Source organism: Apis dorsata, unplaced genomic scaffold, assembly GCF_000469605.1.
Source record: "Apis dorsata unplaced genomic scaffold, Apis dorsata 1.3 scaffold_113, whole genome shotgun sequence".
Classification (NCBI taxonomy): Eukaryota; Metazoa; Arthropoda; class Insecta; order Hymenoptera; family Apidae; genus Apis; species Apis dorsata.
This window is the reverse complement of record NW_006263408.1, coordinates 984,993-1,007,483: the sequence shown is the minus strand read 5'-3', so window position 1 is coordinate 1,007,483 and position 22,491 is coordinate 984,993. Positions and strand designations below refer to the sequence as shown.

At 26.2% G+C, this 22,491-nt stretch overlaps 3 protein-coding genes and 1 pseudogene across 3 annotated transcripts; 2 read left to right on the top strand and 2 right to left on the bottom strand.

Moving 5' to 3' along the window:
• Positions 1-20: 20 nt before the first annotated feature.
• Positions 21-1,012, top strand: LOC102680469 (signal peptidase complex subunit 1). The gene is made up of 3 exons (XM_006612483.2): positions 21-195; positions 368-427; positions 514-1,012. Exons 1-3 carry the CDS (start codon positions 151-153, stop codon positions 694-696), a joined length of 288 nt encoding a protein of 95 aa, XP_006612546.1. The 5' UTR covers positions 21-150; the 3' UTR covers positions 697-1,012.
• A 5,824-nt stretch (positions 1,013-6,836) lies between these two features.
• Positions 6,837-9,497, top strand: LOC102680114. The gene is made up of 4 exons (XM_006612482.2): positions 6,837-7,114; positions 8,104-8,162; positions 8,544-8,823; positions 9,233-9,497. Exons 1-3 carry the CDS (start codon positions 7,094-7,096, stop codon positions 8,785-8,787), a joined length of 324 nt encoding a protein of 107 aa, XP_006612545.1. The 5' UTR covers positions 6,837-7,093; the 3' UTR covers positions 8,788-8,823; positions 9,233-9,497.
• Positions 9,498-9,880: 383 nt separating this feature from the next.
• Positions 9,881-11,560, bottom strand: LOC116185165 (annotated as a pseudogene).
• A 7,263-nt stretch (positions 11,561-18,823) lies between these two features.
• Positions 18,824-20,400, bottom strand: LOC102680697 (mRNA 3'-end-processing protein RNA14-like). Its single transcript, XM_031508943.1, has 2 exons — positions 19,891-20,400; positions 18,824-19,463 (listed from the first exon to the last, which is right to left on the bottom strand). Exons 1-2 carry the CDS (start codon positions 20,360-20,362, stop codon positions 19,369-19,371), a joined length of 567 nt encoding a protein of 188 aa, XP_031364803.1. The 5' UTR covers positions 20,363-20,400; the 3' UTR covers positions 18,824-19,368.
• Between the last annotated feature and the right edge of the window lie 2,091 nt (positions 20,401-22,491).

Genomic DNA, 22,491 nt, shown 5'->3' with positions numbered 1-22,491 from the left:
TTTTTTATTTTTAAATTTATCGTCGTTCGCGCCCCTGTAAAATATAAAAGCGCCTGCGCAAGTAACGTCACGTTCGCGCTACGTATAATCCACGTCTAAACAAAAATTTATTTAAGTAAAGTAACCGGCAAGTCAATTTTATTAGTTATAATGAGTTCTTGGGTACAATATATTAAATCTATTCCAACGCATATGGTAAATATATAAATTAATCTTAATATTATTAATAAAAAACTAACCTAACATATTTTGAAAGAACATTTAATTGCTAATAGGTTATGTTTTTTTACTGTAACAGGTGTTTCTATGTATTTATATATATATTCGTTTGTACAAACATTTTGTAACAAATATATTTTTTTTGCAGGACTATGATGGTCAAGCTCGATCAGAAAGTTTGTCAAGAGTCATTATAACATTATTTGGGGTGAGATTATACTTCAAATATATTCATATTTATTGCAGCATTTTGGAATATCTAATCTAATATTTAATATCTATCTTTGTTTTTAGGTGGTTGGATTAATTTGGGGATATGTTATTCAGCAATTTTCTCAAACAATGTACATATTAGGAGCAGGATTTGTATTGGCAGCTATAATTACAGTACCACCATGGCCTATGTATCGCCGTAAACCTTTAGATTGGCAAAAACCACAATCTGAGGTTACAGTCAAACAGAAAAAGAAGAAATAGTTTTCTATTTATAACTGTATTTAACAATACTTTGTTATAAAGTGTTATATAATAATATTTGTTGGTGCGAAACATATACATATTTATATCTTATTATCATTTTTCATGAAAAAACATGTAATATCTATAATTGTATAATTTATGAAAAAGAACTGCAATAAGAAATATCACTTTTATAGATGTATTACAATTATATTAATATCCATGAGATTTTAGAAAATATTACAAAATAAATTTTTAATCACTTGATGTTCATGTCAAATTAATATTCGATTTTTAAAAATGAAAATTAAAATAAAATGGTATATATTTACATTACGGGAAGAATCATGTTAACATTTCGTAATCTCAGCGCATCGATTTTTTCATTCTATTGCAATACTGTCGTAACATGGCGACGCCCTTGAGACATTTTAGAATCTTGTTTCGAATTCCGCGCAAGCAGAAACGCGGATAGATTTATACATGCCGTGTGATCAGTAAACAATTTCTCCTTTAGAATTGTTACAGCAATCAATGACTAAATATTGCATGCCATTGCAAAACTAGAAATGCGTTTTCTAAATGTACGATGACACATAGACATTGTCGACACCATATAAAAATTGACACTTGCTAATTAATAATTAGTTTCCATCTAATCGATTAGCGATAGGATCTTTAGCACGAACTACAATGTTAATTCTAACCGCAATCTTTTTTTATACTAACAATACACAAATTGAATGAATGGGAAGCAATGTAAAGGAATTTAAGAATAAAATTCACTTAAGATTCCAGATTTTTAATCCATTTTTTGGTTATGAAATTTCATGTATCTTTAAATGTAATTGATTTTTTTAAATTATTTTTTGCCAATACATAATGTTTCTGTATCTAAATTTTAATTTTAAAACTAAAATTTATATTATTCGAAAACTATAAAATTTACATTTGAAAGCTATAATAGTATATAATTAATTATTTAATTGTAATTAATAATTTAATTATAATTATTTAATTAATAATTAATAATTAATTAATTAATATTATTATTAGAATATTATATAAAATTATATTATATAACGTGCACATTCGTAAAATATTGAAATATAAAATATTGAAATTATTGTTATTATTATATTATTATCGTTACAAAGATATTTTTTTAACGTTATGATTAGTTTTTCTTAATTTTAATAACTAAATAATTTACTTATCTTCTTTTTAAAAAAGGAAAATATTAATATTTATCTTTTTTTATGTAAAAATAACTTTTTATTTAATCTGAATTATCATTTATACACAAAAAAGTTTAGAATTGTGAAATTTTATTTTTAATATTCACTAATAGCACTGTCTTTTATTTTCACTTGAAATATTGATCATTTTAACAATGATATGAAGTAAATTTTTAAAATTAATATTATTTATATCGATTAATTTAATCACATTAAATTTTATTCACAACAGATTTTGTAATTTTCATTGGTATTATAGATTCTTTAATGTAAACAAATTATGTTATACTATTGTATTATTTATAACCAATATATAATTATATTTTATTATCTAAAACCAATGTTCATATTATCAAATTGTATCTTTAGTGTTTATGAATAAACATTACAGTTCAACGAACTCATCAATCAGATCACTGACATAAAAATTTGGTTATTCCATATGTATTGTTCAATGACATAACAATATTCCAATATCATTGGAAAGTAAAGTTCATTGCAAAACACAAAAATATATATCTTGTTGGGATGTATAAAATATTGGATTTCCCTTCCGCCTCGGAACCATGAATTATATAATACGCAATATCCAAAAGGAAAGAGTCTCGTAATAAGATTGATTCGATCCAAGCCGATTAGTTTTAATTCCAATTCCAATAACAATAATTAACAAGCTGTTTATGATTATATCGCATACCACATGCCATGTATTGGATCAGTTCCAACATTTGACTTTCATTGGACACGTTTCTCATTTTCTCTCGTCGCACGCTAACCAAAACATATTTCCCTCAAAATCGACCAGACGACATGACTTTCACGAGACAGAAGAGACGTTTTGAAACGGTGGGAATGATTGCAGCCGATACTTATGTAAATGATCAGACAATCGAAAACACAAAATGTGCAACACACCCGTTACCATTTTCTTTCTTTTCGTCTTTCTCGTATTGTAATTCTATTCCTTTCGTCATCGTTCGTCAACGTTCGTCAACGTGTCTTATCCTGTCTTTGTCTATACCATAAAGTATGAAATACAGTGTTATGCAACGAAGAGGAATTCGTTGCAAATCTGATGTAAATGAAACTTCTTTTTATTGGCATGTGCAATGGGCCAAAACGAGAAATCAAGAAATATTTTAACAATATTATACAGAAATCTTGAGCTATTTGTTAAACGGAAATATTTTGTCTATATTGAATGAATATAAGAAATATATAATTAAAAATTATCTTAAAAGAATATTAATTAATATATAAATTTGTTTTTTTATGATTTCTTTTTTTTAGAAGTAAAAAGTAAAAATTTCTAATTTTTAATGAATTTTTATATTTTTTATTATTCATTTATAATATAAAGTTCTTTCTTTTCTTTTCATTTTTCTTCTCTTCAATGTTTAGTTCTATACGGTTATCATATTATATTATTATTATGTTCTTATTATCTGTAGGATTGGAAACATTTTTTGAATATTTTTAAACATTTTATATATAATATACGTATTAAAGATGCAGGCAAAACTTTCATAAAACAATATAATTTCGTTTCCTTTGTTTCAGATCATTTTTGCACATATACTCCAAGTATTCTTACGCAATCGAGATAACTCTGACTGGACCTTCTTAAAATCATCTTCCTCTTCATACCTTGCCTCTTAGTTGCATCCAATTCGATATGCCTTGACTACTTGAGGTTACGAAACACTTTCTCCCTGTATGATGGTTATTTTAAGTATGCGGACTGCACCACTTCCTGTAACACTGGCCGACAGTATACGCACGAAAAAAAGAAAGATGTAACTCACATTACACCGACACGGACCGTGCTCTCTCGATCGTTACCTTGCTCTTAACACTGACTCCTTTCGCAAAATTCACGGAGCCGCCTTGATTGGCTAGAAAGCGAGTCAATCGTTCTAACGTATAACACCGGAAATCCAAGCGGAATCTGAACTAAGGAATTACATATTTTCCTATTATTTTATTTTTATTCCTTTTTCTATTTTTTACAATAGAATATTTTTGGGAAATAGATAATGTATTATATTTGAAATTGCATACTATAAAAAAATATTTATAAATTATTTTTAAAATATATATTTCAAAGTGTTCATTTTTGACACTCGTTATAAATATAATCAACATATAATTATATTAAATATAATAATGAATATAATTGAAGATAATTAAAGAATTTATCAAAATCATGATTTTCCATCAAATTGACGACGATGATTGAATGTTTTGATCAAGTTGACACAAATTTCTTCTTAAACAATTATTAGATATGTAAAAATTTTATTGAAAATATTTCATTAAATGAAACACTATAGAGAAACTAGATTAGTGAAATTAGAATATCGCGACCAATTTTGTGTATTTACAGGAAGTTACATTTAATTAATTTAACCATATATGCGTTTTAATGTGACGAAGTGAATTAAGAAAAAAAAAAAATCCATTTTATCTTTTCACATTGGATCAATTCATGAGAGAATAAAAGCGAAGAAAAATAGGAAAGAATTTTCTAGTGCCACGTTTAAATTGCATTTATCGTTATTAGATATCGACTCGAGAACGGGAAAAGATAAATCGAATTATCGACCGGAAGAGGAAAATTTTGCAACTTTACAACGAGAGAAACGAAATGAAGTCTACAATTTTCTTTGCGATTACATACTAGACGTTGTTTACAAAAGGATGGAAGACAATTTGATGACAATGCGTTATTAAACGTTTATTATAATATTTCCCTGTTCCACTTTGAACGAGTTCCAATCGACTGACGTTGAACTCGTGACACAATAATTAATGAACAATAAACAAATGTATAATTTTTCTTGCTACATTGATATTAGAACAATTAAATTCGTCAAAATGATGAATTTTATATTTTTATTTTTCGTTTTACGATTATTATATACAATCGAAAATGTTTTTGATAAAATTAATTATTGTAATCGAGATAGAAATATGATTTTATATATTTATATACTTATTTATCTTTATTTCACCACTCTATCTGATTTCACTTTAATTACAATCATTTATGTGTAAAATAAATATTTAGATATTACATATCGGTTGTTCTAATGTTAAGGTCGCCATAATTATATCATTTATTTTACACACCAACGCTTACATCGCATTAATTGAATAAATGAAATTATTTTTACAGATATTTTGACAGATTATACGAATTTCTCTTAATGGCAAAAAAGAACTTGTTATTAGATATGTTAATAAGGAATATAGAAAGTGGTGTTGCTTAATAATTGGGAGCTAATGGAAGATATCTTAGATGCTTAATGAAAAGAAACAAAAAATTAAAAAATTTTCATAAGGCCTGATTTATTTAAGAAATTTTTCGATCAATTTATTAATCTTTTATATGGATTCATCTAATAATTTATTTTCGATGTGAATGAAAGCATGCAGATTTCTCTATTGAATTATTAATTTCATCCAAAACAATTAATTAATTTCTATCAAATTATATTATTTAATCTTATCTATGATTTTTTTTTAAATTAAAAATCATTTTTATTATTTTTCCTCTGAATATAAATCAATACAATTTCTAAAATATGCAGTATCTGTTTAATTAATTATTATTTATTCGTTTATTTATTTAAATTAACACACGATAAAAATATTAGTTCGTACATCTTTTGAGTGAAAACGATCACGTAATGAAAAATTCTACCGGTGTCTTCAATCTGTTACGTGATACAGAATGATATATCTTCCAAGATCGACTGTAAAAGCAAAATTTACAGGCAACGTTTATGCAACATTTGCTTATCTGTGGCATTAAGAACTCGATTTATATGAATCTTACGAAAGTATCTGTTGCGTTTTCTAAAATTCGATACATCAAAGTTTCATTTCAGTCAATTCTTTCATAAGAATGTTTCGTTAGAATAATTTTTTTAAAAACACAAATTAATTTTCCAAAATTGTGATATCGTATATGGATAAATATTTAAGATATTTTAATTTTAATTTTCTTAATTATTAATATTTTATGAATATTATATGTGAATTATTGACTATTTATTGCAATATCATGAATTTTGTTACAAATGTTCGTTTAAAAATTCGTATATTCGTGAATACAACTAAAACAATCGAATCAAAGAAAAATTTGTTTCAAATTAAATATTGCAATGAACACTTTTATACATATTTTTGAATAACCATGTTAATTTAATAATATTTTTGCATTATTTATCACTATTCGATTTTTTAAATCTTCTTTTTGGAATTTTTTATTAATTTCCATAATATAAAATCATCCAAAAATTTTCGCACACTGCCACTATAATATAACACGAGACACTTAATATTCATAGCACCACTCGCAAATATATTTGAATTTCAAATCTTATCAAGAAGAAAATCATCTCAAACTTCTTATTCATTATCCTTCTCATCAAAAATTTTTTACTCTCGTATAAAAACTTTCACAAATTTTTGTACATCCTACCCCGATCTAGATTCTATTATCACGCATTATGACGTATTTTTAAAAATAAAATTCAATATCGATCGATGTTTTCCACCGCGATGGTTCATCCATAATTCAAAAAAAAGCGCGGGAAACTCGCACACTCGTCGTTTTCCACGATTATCCACGTAACGATCCAACAGGCTCGCGAGCTGCCTGTTCGGCAGAATAATTATCGCAATTATGGAGGGGCTTTTGCCATTTCTGGCCCTCCAAAGCGCGTTATATCGAGCGGAGAGCCGAACACGTGGCGCGCGTGTTGCGCAGTACAGGGGAACGGACGTAACCAGAGAGTTGGACGCTTCCTAGCTTTTACGTAATCGCAAAGTTGAGCGACTTTACCTCTCCCACCCCATAGCTTTCCATCGGGTGGTTTTGGCCACCTCGGTTCGTCCTTTATAAGCACATATCCCTGCCTGTTCAAAGCCAGAAACGTATCGACATCGGTGAACCATTGATCGCGTGTGATCTACGCAGGATCTACGAGCTTTTTTTTAATCGCTTAACTCGATTATTTCATTTCAGTTTCATCTCGAACTATTATTCCTTCTCTTCTTCTCGCTCGTATACGTGTACTGGTTTTTTTGTCGTGGACTTTCGAGTCGAACCGATCGAGTAAAGGAGAATAAATCGTTAATCGTTGAGAGAGAGAGGAAACCAGATCAAAATGCGCTTCCAGACTGTTGTTGTGAGTAGATCTCGTTATGGAACGCTTTGTGATTCTTCAGAAATATTATTGTTGAGGATTAAAGGATGTAGTGAATATCGAATTGATGATGTGACGAAAATTTATAATTAGAAGATTGTATAAAGTATTTTTGAATATGATTATTATTCTTTCGTGGTTATTCGAATTATGACGATATTTAAATGATACTATGAATTTTTTTATGAGATTAGAGATGTTCTACTGCTTTTTTCTCTTATAATATCATTCTTTAATGTAACATATTTTGATACAATATTTTTATTAATAATATTATCACAATATAATTATGCTTTTTATATTACATTTTTTTTATATTTTTATATGTTATTAATATATTCATTATTTATAATATACAATAATTATCTTTGTTCAGTAAGTATATTTCGGCATAAAAATTTTATTATAGAAGTATATAGTCTTATATAATATCTTGATTTCTAATATGACATGTTACATATTTATAAAATAAAAATCTTTCTGTTACGTGGATCTATTTAAGATTTCGTAAAGAGTGAAATTTCTAATCGATGAATCGCTCAATCAACTACGATTCAATTCTATATTTTTAAAAATTTCTTAATCCTAAGATGTTGGGATTAAGAAATTAAGTTAAGTTAGATTTCAATGATCATGATGAAAATATAATTATTATTTTTAAAAAAACTCAACAAATTGACATAATTTATTAGAGTTTTTTAATAAATTTTTATTCTTTATGATTTTTTTTAGTAGCTTAATAAATTAGCTAAAAATAGCTTAATAAATTTCTTTCGATGAACTTCATTTGGTCGAAATTAAAAGCGAAGACACTTTCACCCTGTGTTGAAACGTGATTGCGCGAAACACGTAGGACAAGCAGTGAAACTTTGAAAAAAAAAAAAAAAGTAAGGTGTCGCATATAAATGATACACGATGCGATGCACTTTTATACCATATGAACGAATCACAAATTCACATTCATGTTGCAGCTAATCGTGTTCGGAATACTGGCCGTGGCCTTGTCTTCGCCAGTTCCTGGATATCATGGGTAAGTTACTGAAACTTATTGACATTATTACATTCATTATTACCTTACCTATGGAATGGAATAATGTAGAATAAATTTTGAATAAAAATTTATTACAACAAATATTTATTTTATTTTATAAATTTAATATTTTTAAAAATGAAAATCTGGAAACACAGAATATTATTCTTTTTTCCTGTTTTGTCAATAACTAAAATTTTAATAAATTCAACTTACAATTGAATAACTATCATCTTTTTGAAAAAATTAAATATCCATTTCTTAATTAAAATGAGTTAAGTTCAAGCATAAATATAATTGGAATGTTATTGGTCGCGTATAATCAGCGCGAAGTATTAAAAGTAGAAAAGAGAAAACCTAACCTAATTCGTTTAATTTCAGTTCGCACCACGTTCGTATCCACGTACCTTATCACGTGCACACGGTCCATCATCATCACGTGAAGAAGGTAGCGGTACCCATAGTGGAGAAGGTGCCAGTCCCTGTTCCGGTTCCCATCCACCATGTGGAAAAGGTGGCTGTTCCAGTGCCAGTACATCACGTCGAGAAGGTGCACGTTCCTGTTCCGGTTGTCGAGAAGGTTCCTGTACCTATCCCCGTTCACGAGGAAAAGAAATGGTGGTAATTGGGTCGCATTTTTCTTCGACTCCTTATTATTTAGGTAAGTGAAAAAGGAAAAAAATTTGTTCCTAAGTATGCGGATACATTTGAAAGTAAAATTTGTTTTTTTGGGGACTTTCATTTTTTTTTTGTTTTCGACTGGCAAAAAAAAATAATTCTTTTGTCAGAAAAAGAAAATTTTTCATAAAGAGATATTGTTGTGTTGAGAGTAATTGATAATTTGTAATTCGAAAACTTTTACTCTTAACGCAATGATAAAGAATAATCTTTGAGAGTAATTCTCGAAATTTTAAAAAATAAATTTTTTATTTTTTTATAAACACACTTAAGAATAGCTTGAAATCGTGAACCAATCTTGAAAAAATTAATTTTATTTTTATAAAAATCTTTACATATAAATTGAAAATACATTTAAAAAATTCGTAAAATTAATATACACTTTTTTACAGGTTGTAAAATGAAGGCGTTCGGGTTACTGAAATTTCATTAAACTATATTTGATTTTGCTCAACCAAATCTTCCCTGGGAATATTTTAAAGAATACTTGAGAAGGGAATAGTACAAAATAACTCGAACTGCGTTTTTTTAGTTGTTTAAGCTTGTAATATAGAAATATCACTTAGTATGCACATGTGTGTACTTTGATCAACAATATTTGTACATACTGTATTATGATACTTTATTTTTTTATACAATACACGTGTTTGACAAACATCATGTATCTTTCTTCAAATACCCAAAATTTCATCTTTATTAACTTTCAATTCGTAAGGAAATGAACAAATTGAATTTTTATCTTGAAAATATGATTAATAAATACTTTAGACTTTTTTTAAAGTCTCGAATCAAATAAATTTTTAAATTATTTACAAATTCCATATTTGTTATTATTTATTTCTATATTTTATAAAAAATAAATGAATATAATTGTGTTAGTCGAAATATATTGCTATTGTTTCAGGAGAATGTAATTTTTCTAATGTCAAATTCTGTCTCTAAAAATAATTCAACAAATCAAAGGTGAAAATAAAAAACGTTCGAAAAGAATTAATCAACTGTATATTAGGTGAAATAATAATATTTTATTGAGATAACATAACTTGTAACAACAATTAATAACAATTATAATACAATAACAATGATATTAACAATATTAAACTTAAAAGTAATCTTACAAAATGTTTCACCATTCTTCTATATGCTGATGGTCACCATCATCTTCATCGTGAGATTTTATATGGATCTTCTTCACATGCGTGTGGTGATGTTTGTGAATTAATTCTGGCACATGAATGATGAAATGCGTGCTGTGTAGAAGATGAAACGTTATGGTCATGCATATAATTTTTAGATTATTTTTGATCGTGCGAATAATTACTGTTCGTGATGGCCACCGCCTGGAGAAGGCATCGAAGCTACAAGAACGATTGAAACGACGAGGATAAAAAGGAAACCCTGAAAAACAAATATAAGAAGTAAGAGTCATGTTTAAAAATAATATAATTAATACGTATTTTGATCATACAAAAATTTAATTTTTATAGTTATCTAAATTATTAAAGTAAATACAAATAATTAAAAAAAATTCATTTTTCTAGCTACATATTGTTATAATGGTTATTATAAAATTATCCTTGATTATTTAAATTATAGCCAAGGATAATTTATTATTGATTGAAATATTTTTTGTCATTAATTATCCAATAAATAATTATAAATATCTAGATATGTAAAATATCTGTATATGTTGTCTTTATTTGTATTAATCATGTTATATTAAGAGTTCTAGTGAAAGTATATGATCGTGCAACTAATAGTGAAATTATCAAGTTGACACATTTTTTATTATTTCCAAATTTACTATTTAGCAATTTTTTATTGCTACTATAAAAGATGAATTATGATATGTTTTCAACATTAACGTAGCACAAATATTCAATATTTTAATGATTAATAAAAAAAGTAAACTAGTAATATAATAAATCTAAACTAATAAATGAATAAAAACATTTAAAATTAGAATAAAATTTAGAATTAAAAATTAATGTTATCAAATAGACAAACAAAAGAGCAAAAAATTTTTAATCATCATGATTATTTGCAAATTTTTAATTTTAAAACAAGATAAAAAAATTTTTCAAGTTGTTTCCTTAAATAATACCACGTTATTTTTTAAATATTATCCTTATAAAAAGAATATTCTTAAAAATTATTCTACTATTATATCTTATATTTTAAATATATAAATATTTCTAATGTTAAACAATTAAAAAAAAAAAACACTACACCATCAAAGATTTGATACTTTTTCAAAATTCACTCTCGTATCACGGGTTTTGGAGAAGCACATATTTTTCTCTCAAGATAAAGATCAATGCCAACGTGATTAACACCCACTTGCGCTCGAAGTTTAGCCATTGTTTAGTCGTGGCCTGTTGGAAAACCGAGTATGCTCGAAGACTGCTATGCTTCTGATACTAGAGGCTCGAATCCTGGCAAGCTTTATAAACGGAAACATAATCAGTGAACGGTACAGGAACGAGCAAAATAGTTCCTATATGCACCCCACCCAACCCTGTGTTCACTCTCACCTGAGATTATACTATGAAATTTCACATTCATTCCATCATTGTCGTAGACATCAAGTTATCTCCCGTGTGAAAGGGATCGAGCAATGAATATAATAATTTATATTCCAAAAAAAGGTATCCGGCTATTTTCATTTAATGAGAAACAAGATTGAATGTTATTGAGATATATTCTTCAAATGATTAGTCAAATAAAATTTTTATATCATTCTTCGTTTGTTTTGCTTTAAGTTAATATTATTTGAATAATGATAATGTTTGTTAAGAAATAAATTGTTTTAATATTTGTTACTTTATTTGATATTTACATAAATAATTCTTATTTGATTTTATTAATAAAATATAAAGATGTTTTTCCTGTGTAATAAAACCTTTTTTTTTTTAAATGTGGAATTTCTATTTTTAAAAGTCATTTCTCTTTTATTTCTAATGCATATCTTGATCTAGAATGAAAAATGTGTTTTTTATTTATACGAAGAATTTCATCATTTTTCATTTCCTATTATTGTTTGAAATTTATTAAATAAGATTTTAAAATTTATTTGCAAACATTTTCATTTATTTTTAAGTAAATTTATTTTGTTTATTATTTAGAGTGATTATTTGTTTTAATTTATTTTAAATAGAAAGTATATTCAATCTTGATAAAAAGCAATTGAGGAAGAAAGAATTTTAATGCATAAGAGATATGAATCGTTTAAAAATATATTATTATTTATTTTTATTGATTGAAAAACAAATTTTTAAAAATAGTTATTACATGATGACTAAACTTATTACTATAATATTAAATACAAAATATTTATGATATAAAAATAAAATTATCATTATGCAATATATAACTGTTTGTATAATATATTGAAATATAATTTATTTACTTTATTACCATTACAAATTACCGCTCCTTAAAATACTTTATTATCTATATTACATTAATTTATGAGATTGAAAACATTCATTTCCATCGGTAAATAAAATATCCATAACTGCGCAATAATCAATCGTTTTATTATTCTCGAATCCTATTATTATCTTTTGTTTAATGATGCTATTTATCTTCATTGACGAAAATTTCTATGGACTTGATTGAATTAATAGAAAGTCGTAATCGAATTTATTTTACTACATTGTTTTGCTACTACGATTTTCACAGAAAAAAGAAAAAAAAAACGGTGAAATGGCCCTTTGAAAGTGTGCGATCTTTCTGGAACTTACGTTCACTTTCTCTGTCTTCTGTTACTGTAACAAGAGTAATATTGCATTGTCGTAACTTACTCGCTTACCGATACAATCCCTATAATAAACACTTTTGGTAATTCTAATAAAATGATCATTACCGTTATACATCATTTTATAATATCATTCTACGTCAAGTAAAATTGTTTAAAGTATCTAACAATGTCTTTTGAAATATTTACGAAAATCTCGCAACATCGATTGTTTACGCCAATGGCCGAAGAAAGTAAACGTAGAATTATATATTTTTTTTCTTGGTTGAATTCATCCTTCATTGGATCAAATGTCGTTCGTATTTATTGCTCGATTAATAATTTCAATATATAAATATTCAATTTTTAAAAAACAGGAATTTCAATTTCAGAAATAGAAAAAAACACAAGAATGTATTGAATGTTACGTAATAATTGAATAATAACACTCACTCGTGAATTGGAAATTTTATTGGCAATTTTTGTTTCTTTGAAATTTGAATGAAGTTTAGTTCTTTTCAGTATTCTTTTCAGTTTCACAGAAAGAAATTTGAATAACACTGATCGACATTCTATAATTCTAAATGAAAATTTAAATAGACAATTAAATTAGCATAGCATATTGTTTCATAAATATAATTAAGTGCTTTATCAGAAAGCGAAGAATCTTGAATATGTATGTCTGTAACGTAGAAAGTTTAATTTCATTTTCAGATGAAATCAAACTAATTAAAATAATTATTTTATTTCTTTTTCTTAAAGTATGATTTCCTTTTCAGAATAGTTAGATTACAATATTTGATAATTTACAATATTTGATAACTTTCACTGTTTCGTTATCGAACGATCATTTTATATAAAACTCTCTTTACATCATAATATGTGAGTTCATCAACTTCCATTATTATTTATCTTGAATTATTTATGATATTAAGAAAGAAATATTTAAATGAAATATAAACATAATTATATTTCGTTTATGTTTTATATTTTGAAATATCTTGAAAAAAAACAGAATATCCATCTACAATATATTATGGCCAACATAGAAATTACAATAAGTTATCACATTCTATATTTTATATATAGAGATTTTATATATAGACATTATATATAGACATTATATATTTTATATAAATAGAATTAGTCCTATTTATTATTATTGCATTGAATACGAATTTTCCACTTCCATTTTATAAATTTGACATGTTTTTTGAATTCTTTGATATAAGATACAAATATAATTAAAATCTTTTATACATATATTTTCATGCTATGAACATAATATATAAAAATATTTCTATACATCAGTTTTATATAATTGTAGGATTATTTTTATTGTATATGAATATAAGTTGGTAATGATAAATTTGGGTTGGCTATGGTGTGAAAGCTACTTCAGTACGAGAGTGAGAAATATTACGTGCGTGAATGATAACTTTTGTGTTTGTTTTATGTATATAAATATATATATGTATAAAAAACAAAAAAAAGTTTATATATTGTTATATATTGTGTGTTTATTGTGTCTTTATAAACTTATACATATACTTTCGAATCATAAATTCAGAGATCGAACAAAATATCTTTCAATTCAGTATAGCTTCCTAATTCAGATAATTATATGATTCTATTTTGAAAAATGAATTTAATCTTTATATGTTTTTCATTTGTCCATGTATAAAAAAGTTAACAATATCAGAATATACTTCTTTCGAAATCATTTAATTTTCATTTAAAATATTTTTTAATATTATTGAAGGAGACATTCCAAGTCAAATTATTTTTAATTTATTCTGTATATTAATATGATCAAATTTAAACAAAAATTCCAAATTTTCTATAGTTAGATACATAATACTTACAGTAAAGAGTATACTATTTTATAGAAAATTCACAAAGTTTCATATGTATATATTATATATACATATTTTACATATTTTTAAAAAATTTTTTTAAAATTTTATTAAAAAATAAAAGAAATTTTAATTTCTTAATTTAAACAAATTCTTTATTTTTAATAAAACTATAATATTTCATTATATTCTACATAAATTTTCTATAAAAATTTTAAAATCAGAATATTTGAATTAAGTGAATTTCTTATAAAATATACGAAAATTTTGTCTTTCATTATATATCAGGTAAAATAAAATATCATTAATGTTTCTTTCTAAAAAATAAGAAAATCCTTCGAACACAAATACGTTATTATCCAAAGAATCGAAATATTTTTATTTGAATCAATGCATGCAATTTCCAACTTTTTTTTAACAACCGTGTAATGCGAGAAGCACGCTAACAGTCAAAATATTTAAAAGTGCAAAAAAAGTGCAGTGTTTTTATTTGATTATGGCAGAAAATCAAAATAAGAAAAGAGTTTTTTCTCGGTAAAACAAAAGATAATAATTGCTGAAAAATTGCAAACAGGAACATCAGTGAAATTATTATGTCGCGAATATGGAATTTCACAAGATGTCATACATCGGATTCGTCGAGAGTATAAACTTTTATCAAATTTTGGAAATCGTGAAGAGCAATACATATTGCAATATAAAAAGAAAATCCTCGAATGAGGATATCGAAAATCGTTTATATACGTGGTTCTTACAACAACAGAGAATCCATTAACCAATTTATTATTACAAGAGAAGGCAATGAAAATCTGCGGTCAACACGAATCAACATCATTCGCCGCAAATTGAGGTTAGCTACGCAATTTTAAAAAACGATATGTAAGCCGGCTTCATGAAGTATAGACGAAGAAAGTACAAAATGCATCGAAGAAACGCGAGAGGAAAATATAGGATTAGAACAAACAAATTCATGAAGAAGAAAAAAATAAAATAGCAGTGCAATAGTCAAGTGAATCAAAATTGAGTTTAATAGAAAAGAAGGAAAAAGATTTAGAAATACTCGAAGAAATGAAACACCACAGGAAAGCCATTTATATATAACAAGTGCCTGAATCAACAGAATATAAGTATGTATAATTAAATTAATTAAACTAAAATATAAGAGTATGGTTTATTTTAGAATAGAATTATATCAAAATCGTTAATGTCAAAGTGAGAAAGCATTATACATATTCTATCTATATGTTAAACGATGTTTATTCGACTTAAAAATATATAATTTTTCATTTTAACTTTGAATCGCAAACTTGAAATACAAAAACAAAATATAAAACAATCTTTAAGCGACTGAAATTACAATGATATAAGTTTCGTATAATTATAATGTTTCGTTTAATTAAATACGAATATTTTACGAAATTAAATTAATTAAATTATCAAAAAAATGTTTTAACAAAAGTTGTTTGATTCAAAAGAAGATATTATATGATATAAATTATTTTTTTACAAATCAAATAATGGGAATAGATTTAAAATTAACTTCATTTTTTTTAAATCAAAGAATGTGTTCAGAATTATAAATCCTTATATACATATCAATTAATAGTTTTTTATATTGTGAACATATAAGAATGAAGTCGAGAAATATAAATTTGTTTATCCCAAGCTTTTTTGATCTATATCTATTTATAGTTTTTAACAATAAAATAAGATTTCTCAATTATTAACATTATAATCATTTTTTATACTGTGTCGATAATGTCGCATGTAACTGAAGATAAATATCAAATTACATATATTCTTGTGACATTCATGACAAAAATATGTCACATCTAATTTTTTTTTTATACCTCATTTATGATACAAAATATATCTAGCCATATTATTGATCTATTATTTCAATCTGTTATTTATATCAAAAGCATGTGACTTACCATTTGTAGATAATATATATATAGACATAAGAATAACTTCCCATCCGTTCATAATAATGTATTATACATATTTTCGTGAAATTGTCGTGATTTTGCTAATGAACATTTTGAATTTCACGAATAAAATATATATATTTTAAATATAAGTAAAAATTTACCCTCAATTTTAAATTATATATGAAATTAAATAAATATAATTTATAATAAGTATAAATTATAATTAGATGCGTTTAAAGTGGCCATAACATTTGAAGTATTGAAGTAAGAATTGATATACATTTTCTTTATAGATCAGCAGACAAAATTAATAAATATGGTTGCCTATAATATATAAAATATATTAATATATAAAATTAATATATAAAATATAATTATAAAATATTTAAATGTTATAACATAAGATATAAGATAAATATTGGATATAGAATAAATATTTATGGGATTTTTTATTTCATGTTTTGAAATTGTACAAAAAATCAAAGTATTTGGTATATCTTTTACGATTTAAAACAATAAATGTAAAAAATAAAAATATAGATAAATATAGAATAATAATTGGATGATAATATATATCATATGACGATGAAAAAAATTCTATGAAGGTCATTTTAAAATTTTTTTTTAAAGTCATCATATTTTTTTTACAAATTAATATCCATTTTTTAAAGCCGATTTAATATATCGTAAATTTGAAAGCGAACAAATGAATTTCATTCTAAAGAATTTAAAATAATAAAAGAAAACCTTAAATATTACCTTATTTAATAAAAATGCATGTGTCCATATACAATATACAATATTGTGTGTACATGCACAAGAGTGCAAGATGTATTTCATAATCGTTCTTTCATATTATCAGAATTTCATGGAATTTGATAACTTCTTATAAAAAAATTAGGAAAATTGAGCTGATCAAATAATGCATGCACTATTTAATTGAAAAATATTAAATATTTTATACACTTTTAACATTATGAACCGCTATCATACTGATGTTTTATTAATATTGATTTTTAGAGAAATATCATTCAATAGTTCATATAATTTTTTAGTAATTCTTTTTTACTTTTTATTTTTCAATGTTCAATGTTAATAAAATATGATTAATAAATTCTGCTTTTCTTCGGAAATTAATACAATAATATTCCAAAAATAGTTCTGAATTCTCAATGTATCAATAATACATTATGCCTATTTAATTCTTTATAATTAGTAAAAATTGATTCGTTTCTAAATAATTATCAAAATAAAATCGAATTACCTCATATTTGTCGTAAAATCCATTTAAAAAATCCATTTTGAAAATCATCAATATATTATGATGATACAAATGAAACTTATTTATATATGGTTTATTACGATATATTCTTACAATTTCATAATAATTAATTTTTAGATTATATATCACTGCTTATAATAACAATTTTCAATTTTTCACTTGTAATTGTTTAGATTAATACTCTCTATTTTGCAAATCCATAATTTATTGAAACGTAGCACAAAAGAATAATTCAAGATTCACAATTCTTTATATAATTCATATATTCGAATTATTTTATTCCATTTAGCATCACTATAAATTAATATTATATCTATTTTTTTCTCTTCATTATATTGTATTATCATATTTTAATTAGTAAACTTTCGTAATAAATGTAATAAATGATTCTAAGCGAGTAACGAGGATAATGCTTTCGAACTTGAAACTATACTGTTATAATAACACTGTTTCAGTTTTTATTATTATACTGAAAAAGAAACTTAATAGATATGTAGTAAACAAAGCCTTTTTGTAACATTGGAATTTCTAATACATAGTATAAGTGTTAAATATTATTATTCTTAATATAATTCAGAAATATGTTAGAAAACTATTTAATTATTTATTTATTATTACATGTTTTAAAGAATTTTATCAAAGAATGCTTAAATTTTACGTAGGTAATTAAAATTATTAATTTTTTATAATTGTGTTAAATAAATATTTATATCTAAAATCGAATATAATTTTAATGATTTAAATTACTTTTGAGTACTATTAATAAAAAAAATACAAATTTAATTTTTTGTTTGGAATTCACGTCATTGAAAAATTTGAAACGGATATTTTTTTTAAATTATTCTTTCTTTATTCTTGAAACGAATTATTTTTTTTTTAATTTATAATATATTAATATAATATTCAAATATATATAAATTATATAAATTTATATAAAGATGATTCTATATTATAGACAACATTTTTAATTTAATAAAATATACTAATGATTAAAGGATTAAAGGATAGATACATTTTTCATTTAAGAAATCTAAAAAAAAAAAAAAAATATGAAATTTTACAAAACATATACAAAACATTTTATTAAAAGTAACAGTAAATGAAAAATATTTACACAACTTATAATATATACAAAACGCAATAACGAGTAAACAATCACATAGATATATCGCAATTGCAAAACATATACATTAAAACATTGGACGGAATTGTGATGATAAGATGAATGATCAATCTTCGAATGATTAAATTATAAAAGAAGAAAAAAATTATTCATTAATTTCATTTCCTTCACTTTTTCCTCGTTAATTAAATTTTTTTGAAAATTCTTCTATTATTTTAAAAAAAAATTAACCTTCTTTTCTTTTTATTACGATTTCACTTGGCGCGCTAAATCGGACACTACATCGTATGGCTATATTAATTTTGTTCGATCGAATTTCTAAAACTTTCCATTTCCTCTGCAACATCACAGGATAATATAAAATCCGTGCATCTAAAAACGAAAGTGAAAATGACAAATGGAGTCTCTCGAAGTATATTGACGAGAGGGAAAACAAGTCGATCGTCGAGAATGAGGGGAAATCGGAACGATCGTTTCGAATCGGCATTCTGTTATGTACTGGCAGTGCTGTGACGGTTCACGATCGAGGATCACGTGATGTTAACAATCGCGCGCTGAAAACACGGCACGTTTGATCGTTTCGATATCAGAAGTCGGTCAAATACGATCGTAAATACTACAGTTTTTAATCCATCGATCGTTATTTTTTCTTATGGTAGCCTGAAAAACCGCCACCACCGCCGCCATGTCCGCTGAAATATAAATTAAAATTGTTAATAATTCATTTAAAATTAATAATAAATTTTAAATTAATTAATGTTAATTTCTTATTGCATTTACTAATTTTTACAATATCTTCAATAAGAGTAGATTATCTTAGTAAGAAGAAATTTATTTAAATTTTTAAAACTGATTGAAGAGGTTTAAACTAAATATGAATGAATATAATAATAAAATAATTACAGGAAATATTTTTCAATTTTCAATTTACAAATAAAAATTAAATTATTATTCTATTCACAATTCAATAATTATTATATAAAAATTGAAGTCTAATCTCAATTTTTAACACCTTAAAAAAAGAAAATAATAGTATAAAAGAGAAAAAATTAAATCAATGAGAAAAAATTCTTTCCTCACTTAAAAAATTGTGAAGAATAACAGAGTATTTTTTTTTACCTGCTGCCGAATCCTGACGATATACTATTGCTAATAGCATGGTGCTCAACGCCACCGCCACCACCATAACCACCACCGAATCCACCGCCTCCTCCAAACCCTCCACCACCATGGTGATCATCGAATCCACCACCGCCACCTCCATATCCGCCTCCGCCTCCACCTCCAAATCCTCCTCCACCGTGGTGTGCATCGAATCCACCGCCACCACTTCCATATCCGCCTCCGCCTCCGCCTCCAAATCCTCCTCCACCGCGGTGTGCATCGAATCCACCGCCACCACTTCCATATCCGCCTCCGCCTCCGCCTCCAAATCCTCCTCCACCGTGATGATCATCAAAACCACCACCACCACCACCACCACCAAATCCTCCACCACCGTGGTGGTCATCGAATCCTCCGCCTCCACCTCCATATCCACCGCCTCCACCTCCGTATCCACCGCCTCCGCCTCCAAATCCTCCGCCACCATGGTGTTCTATGATTCCTCCACCGCCTCCATATCCACCTCCGCCTCCAAATCCTCCGCCGCCGTGATGATCATCGAAACCTCCGCCTCCACCTCCGTATCCACCGCCTCCGCCTCCAAATCCTCCGCCACCATGATGTTCGATGATTCCTCCTCCACCACCACCGCCGCCTCCATATCCGCCTCCACCTCCAAATCCTCCACTGTCATGATGTTCAATTATGGCTCCACCACCACCTCCTCCAAATCCTCCTCCACCACCATGGTGTTCGATAATTGCTCCGCCTCCGCCTCCACCGAATCCTCCTCCGCCGCCGCCATGATGTTCAATAATTGACCCACCACCGCCACCTCCATATCCACCACCTCCATATCCACCTCCGGAACTTGATATTATAACATCCCCGTGGCCACCTGAAAATAATTGTGTTGATATGAGAATGAGGAATATATGAGAGGATTTAAATTTGGAAATTTTTAATCAGTAATCCAACATTGTATACACTTGTTCCTTTTGCTTATTTTACATCACTTTGTTTTAAATATCAATATTTGTTTAAGTTAAGCTTATTTATATTTGTGGAATATTCAAATATTTATGGCACTTTGAATAATCAAATCACAAATATCATAAAAAGTTATATAAATATTACATTCATTACATTCATTCATCTTACTTTCTAACAAACAAGGGAAAAATAAGGAAATCTATTTAAGATTTTAAACTTTCAGCTAGCAATATTCTATGTCCAATTTTCAATGTTGCAAGCCAAAGTTTATGACATGCTATTATTATTTCTATCATTATAATCTTACTATATATTTTTCTATCATGATTCAGTTTTTCTTCGGCGAATTTCTACATAGGAAAAATATATAACTCCTATATTCTTCTTCTGGGAAAATTCATTGCAGAATTAAACCACTTTTAGTGATAGAGAGAGTAACATATTGGACAGCTTTACTCGAATCGTTCTTTTGCCTATTTTATATTGCCTATATTTAAATATTCTTTTTTTTTTTTAGTTATTTATTAGAAAATATATAATTTCAATTAATAATTAAAAGAATTCTTTTATGATAATTAAAAGAAAAAATTGAACAAAATGAAATTTCTAACAATATCATCGATCACCGTCCAACTTTGCATAGCAATTCGCATAATTCAAACATGTTTGCAGTAAATTACAATCTGGATGAATGTAAACGAGAATTTATGATAGTGTGTGTATCCGTGTTTGAATTCTTGACTCCGAAATAAGCCGGAAGTGAAAACCCATAAAACGAGTTCTACGCTTGATTCTAAAGAGCGCAAAGAGAAACAGAAGATACATTCTCTGGAAATCAACTAGATATCACTATTAAAGTTAAAGAGAACGTGAGAATACATTTTACTATTATTTTACTGTTATCTGTTGAGCCGAGAAATTTAAGAACACTTTTTGCGTGTCATTTTAATGATAATCAATGTTTGAGATTTTCATGAATCTTTGTTGCAATGTTATGAAAATGAAAACTCATTAATTATAATGACTGAAATTGAAGTAGATGTTTATCATAATACTAAATTATGATATTCTTCCTTTTGCAGGCTGAAATATTCTATGATTAACATTTATATTTCATAAAAAGTTGCTATTAATAAAGTCATAAGTTGTATCATTATATTTTTCTTATTAAATGCAAATATAGACTACAGATATTATAGAGATAGATTTACAGATAGATTTAATAAGGCCAAGTGTATCAAATATATGTATATGTATATATATGATTTGCAAAAATCTAGAATATCTAAATATATACTTATTATTATAATTGGAAAGTGAAATGATTCTCTATCTCAGTTTGTATGATATATATCTATTTTTCAATAGAGATAATAATTTTTACAATCTAGTAAGAAAAAATTTCCTGTATTTATGTTACCTACTTTTCAACCCTTATGAATTAGTGAATTATTACATTCACAAATATAAATTAAACAATTTTCACATTATATTCATAGTTTAAAATTTTAATTTAAATTTTTACCTCCAAAACCACCGCCACCTCCATGGCCACCACCTCCAAAACTGACATGTCCGCCAAAACCACCTCCTCCATGGCCACCTCCTCCATGTCCTCCACCA

Coding starts and splice junctions, on each gene's coding strand:
- LOC102680114 (XM_006612482.2), top strand. CDS start 7,094: ATGCGCTTCCAGACTGTTGTT. Junction 7,115..8,103: donor TGCGCTTCCAGACTGTTGTT/GTGAGTAGATCT, acceptor TTCATGTTGCAG/CTAATCGTGTTCGGAATACT. Junction 8,163..8,543: donor CCAGTTCCTGGATATCATGG/GTAAGTTACTGA, acceptor GTTTAATTTCAG/TTCGCACCACGTTCGTATCC.
- LOC102680697 (XM_031508943.1), bottom strand. CDS start 20,362: ATGGTGGCGGAGGATTTGGAGGCGGAGGCGGTGGATACGGAGGTGGAG. Junction 19,464..19,890: donor TCGTCAGGATTCGGCAGCAG/GTAAAAAAAAAT, acceptor TTTATATTTCAG/CGGACATGGCGGCGGTGGTG.
- LOC102680469 (XM_006612483.2), top strand. CDS start 151: ATGAGTTCTTGGGTACAATATATTAAATCTATTCCAACGCATATG. Junction 196..367: donor AATCTATTCCAACGCATATG/GTAAATATATAA, acceptor TTTTTTTTGCAG/GACTATGATGGTCAAGCTCG. Junction 428..513: donor TCATTATAACATTATTTGGG/GTGAGATTATAC, acceptor CTTTGTTTTTAG/GTGGTTGGATTAATTTGGGG.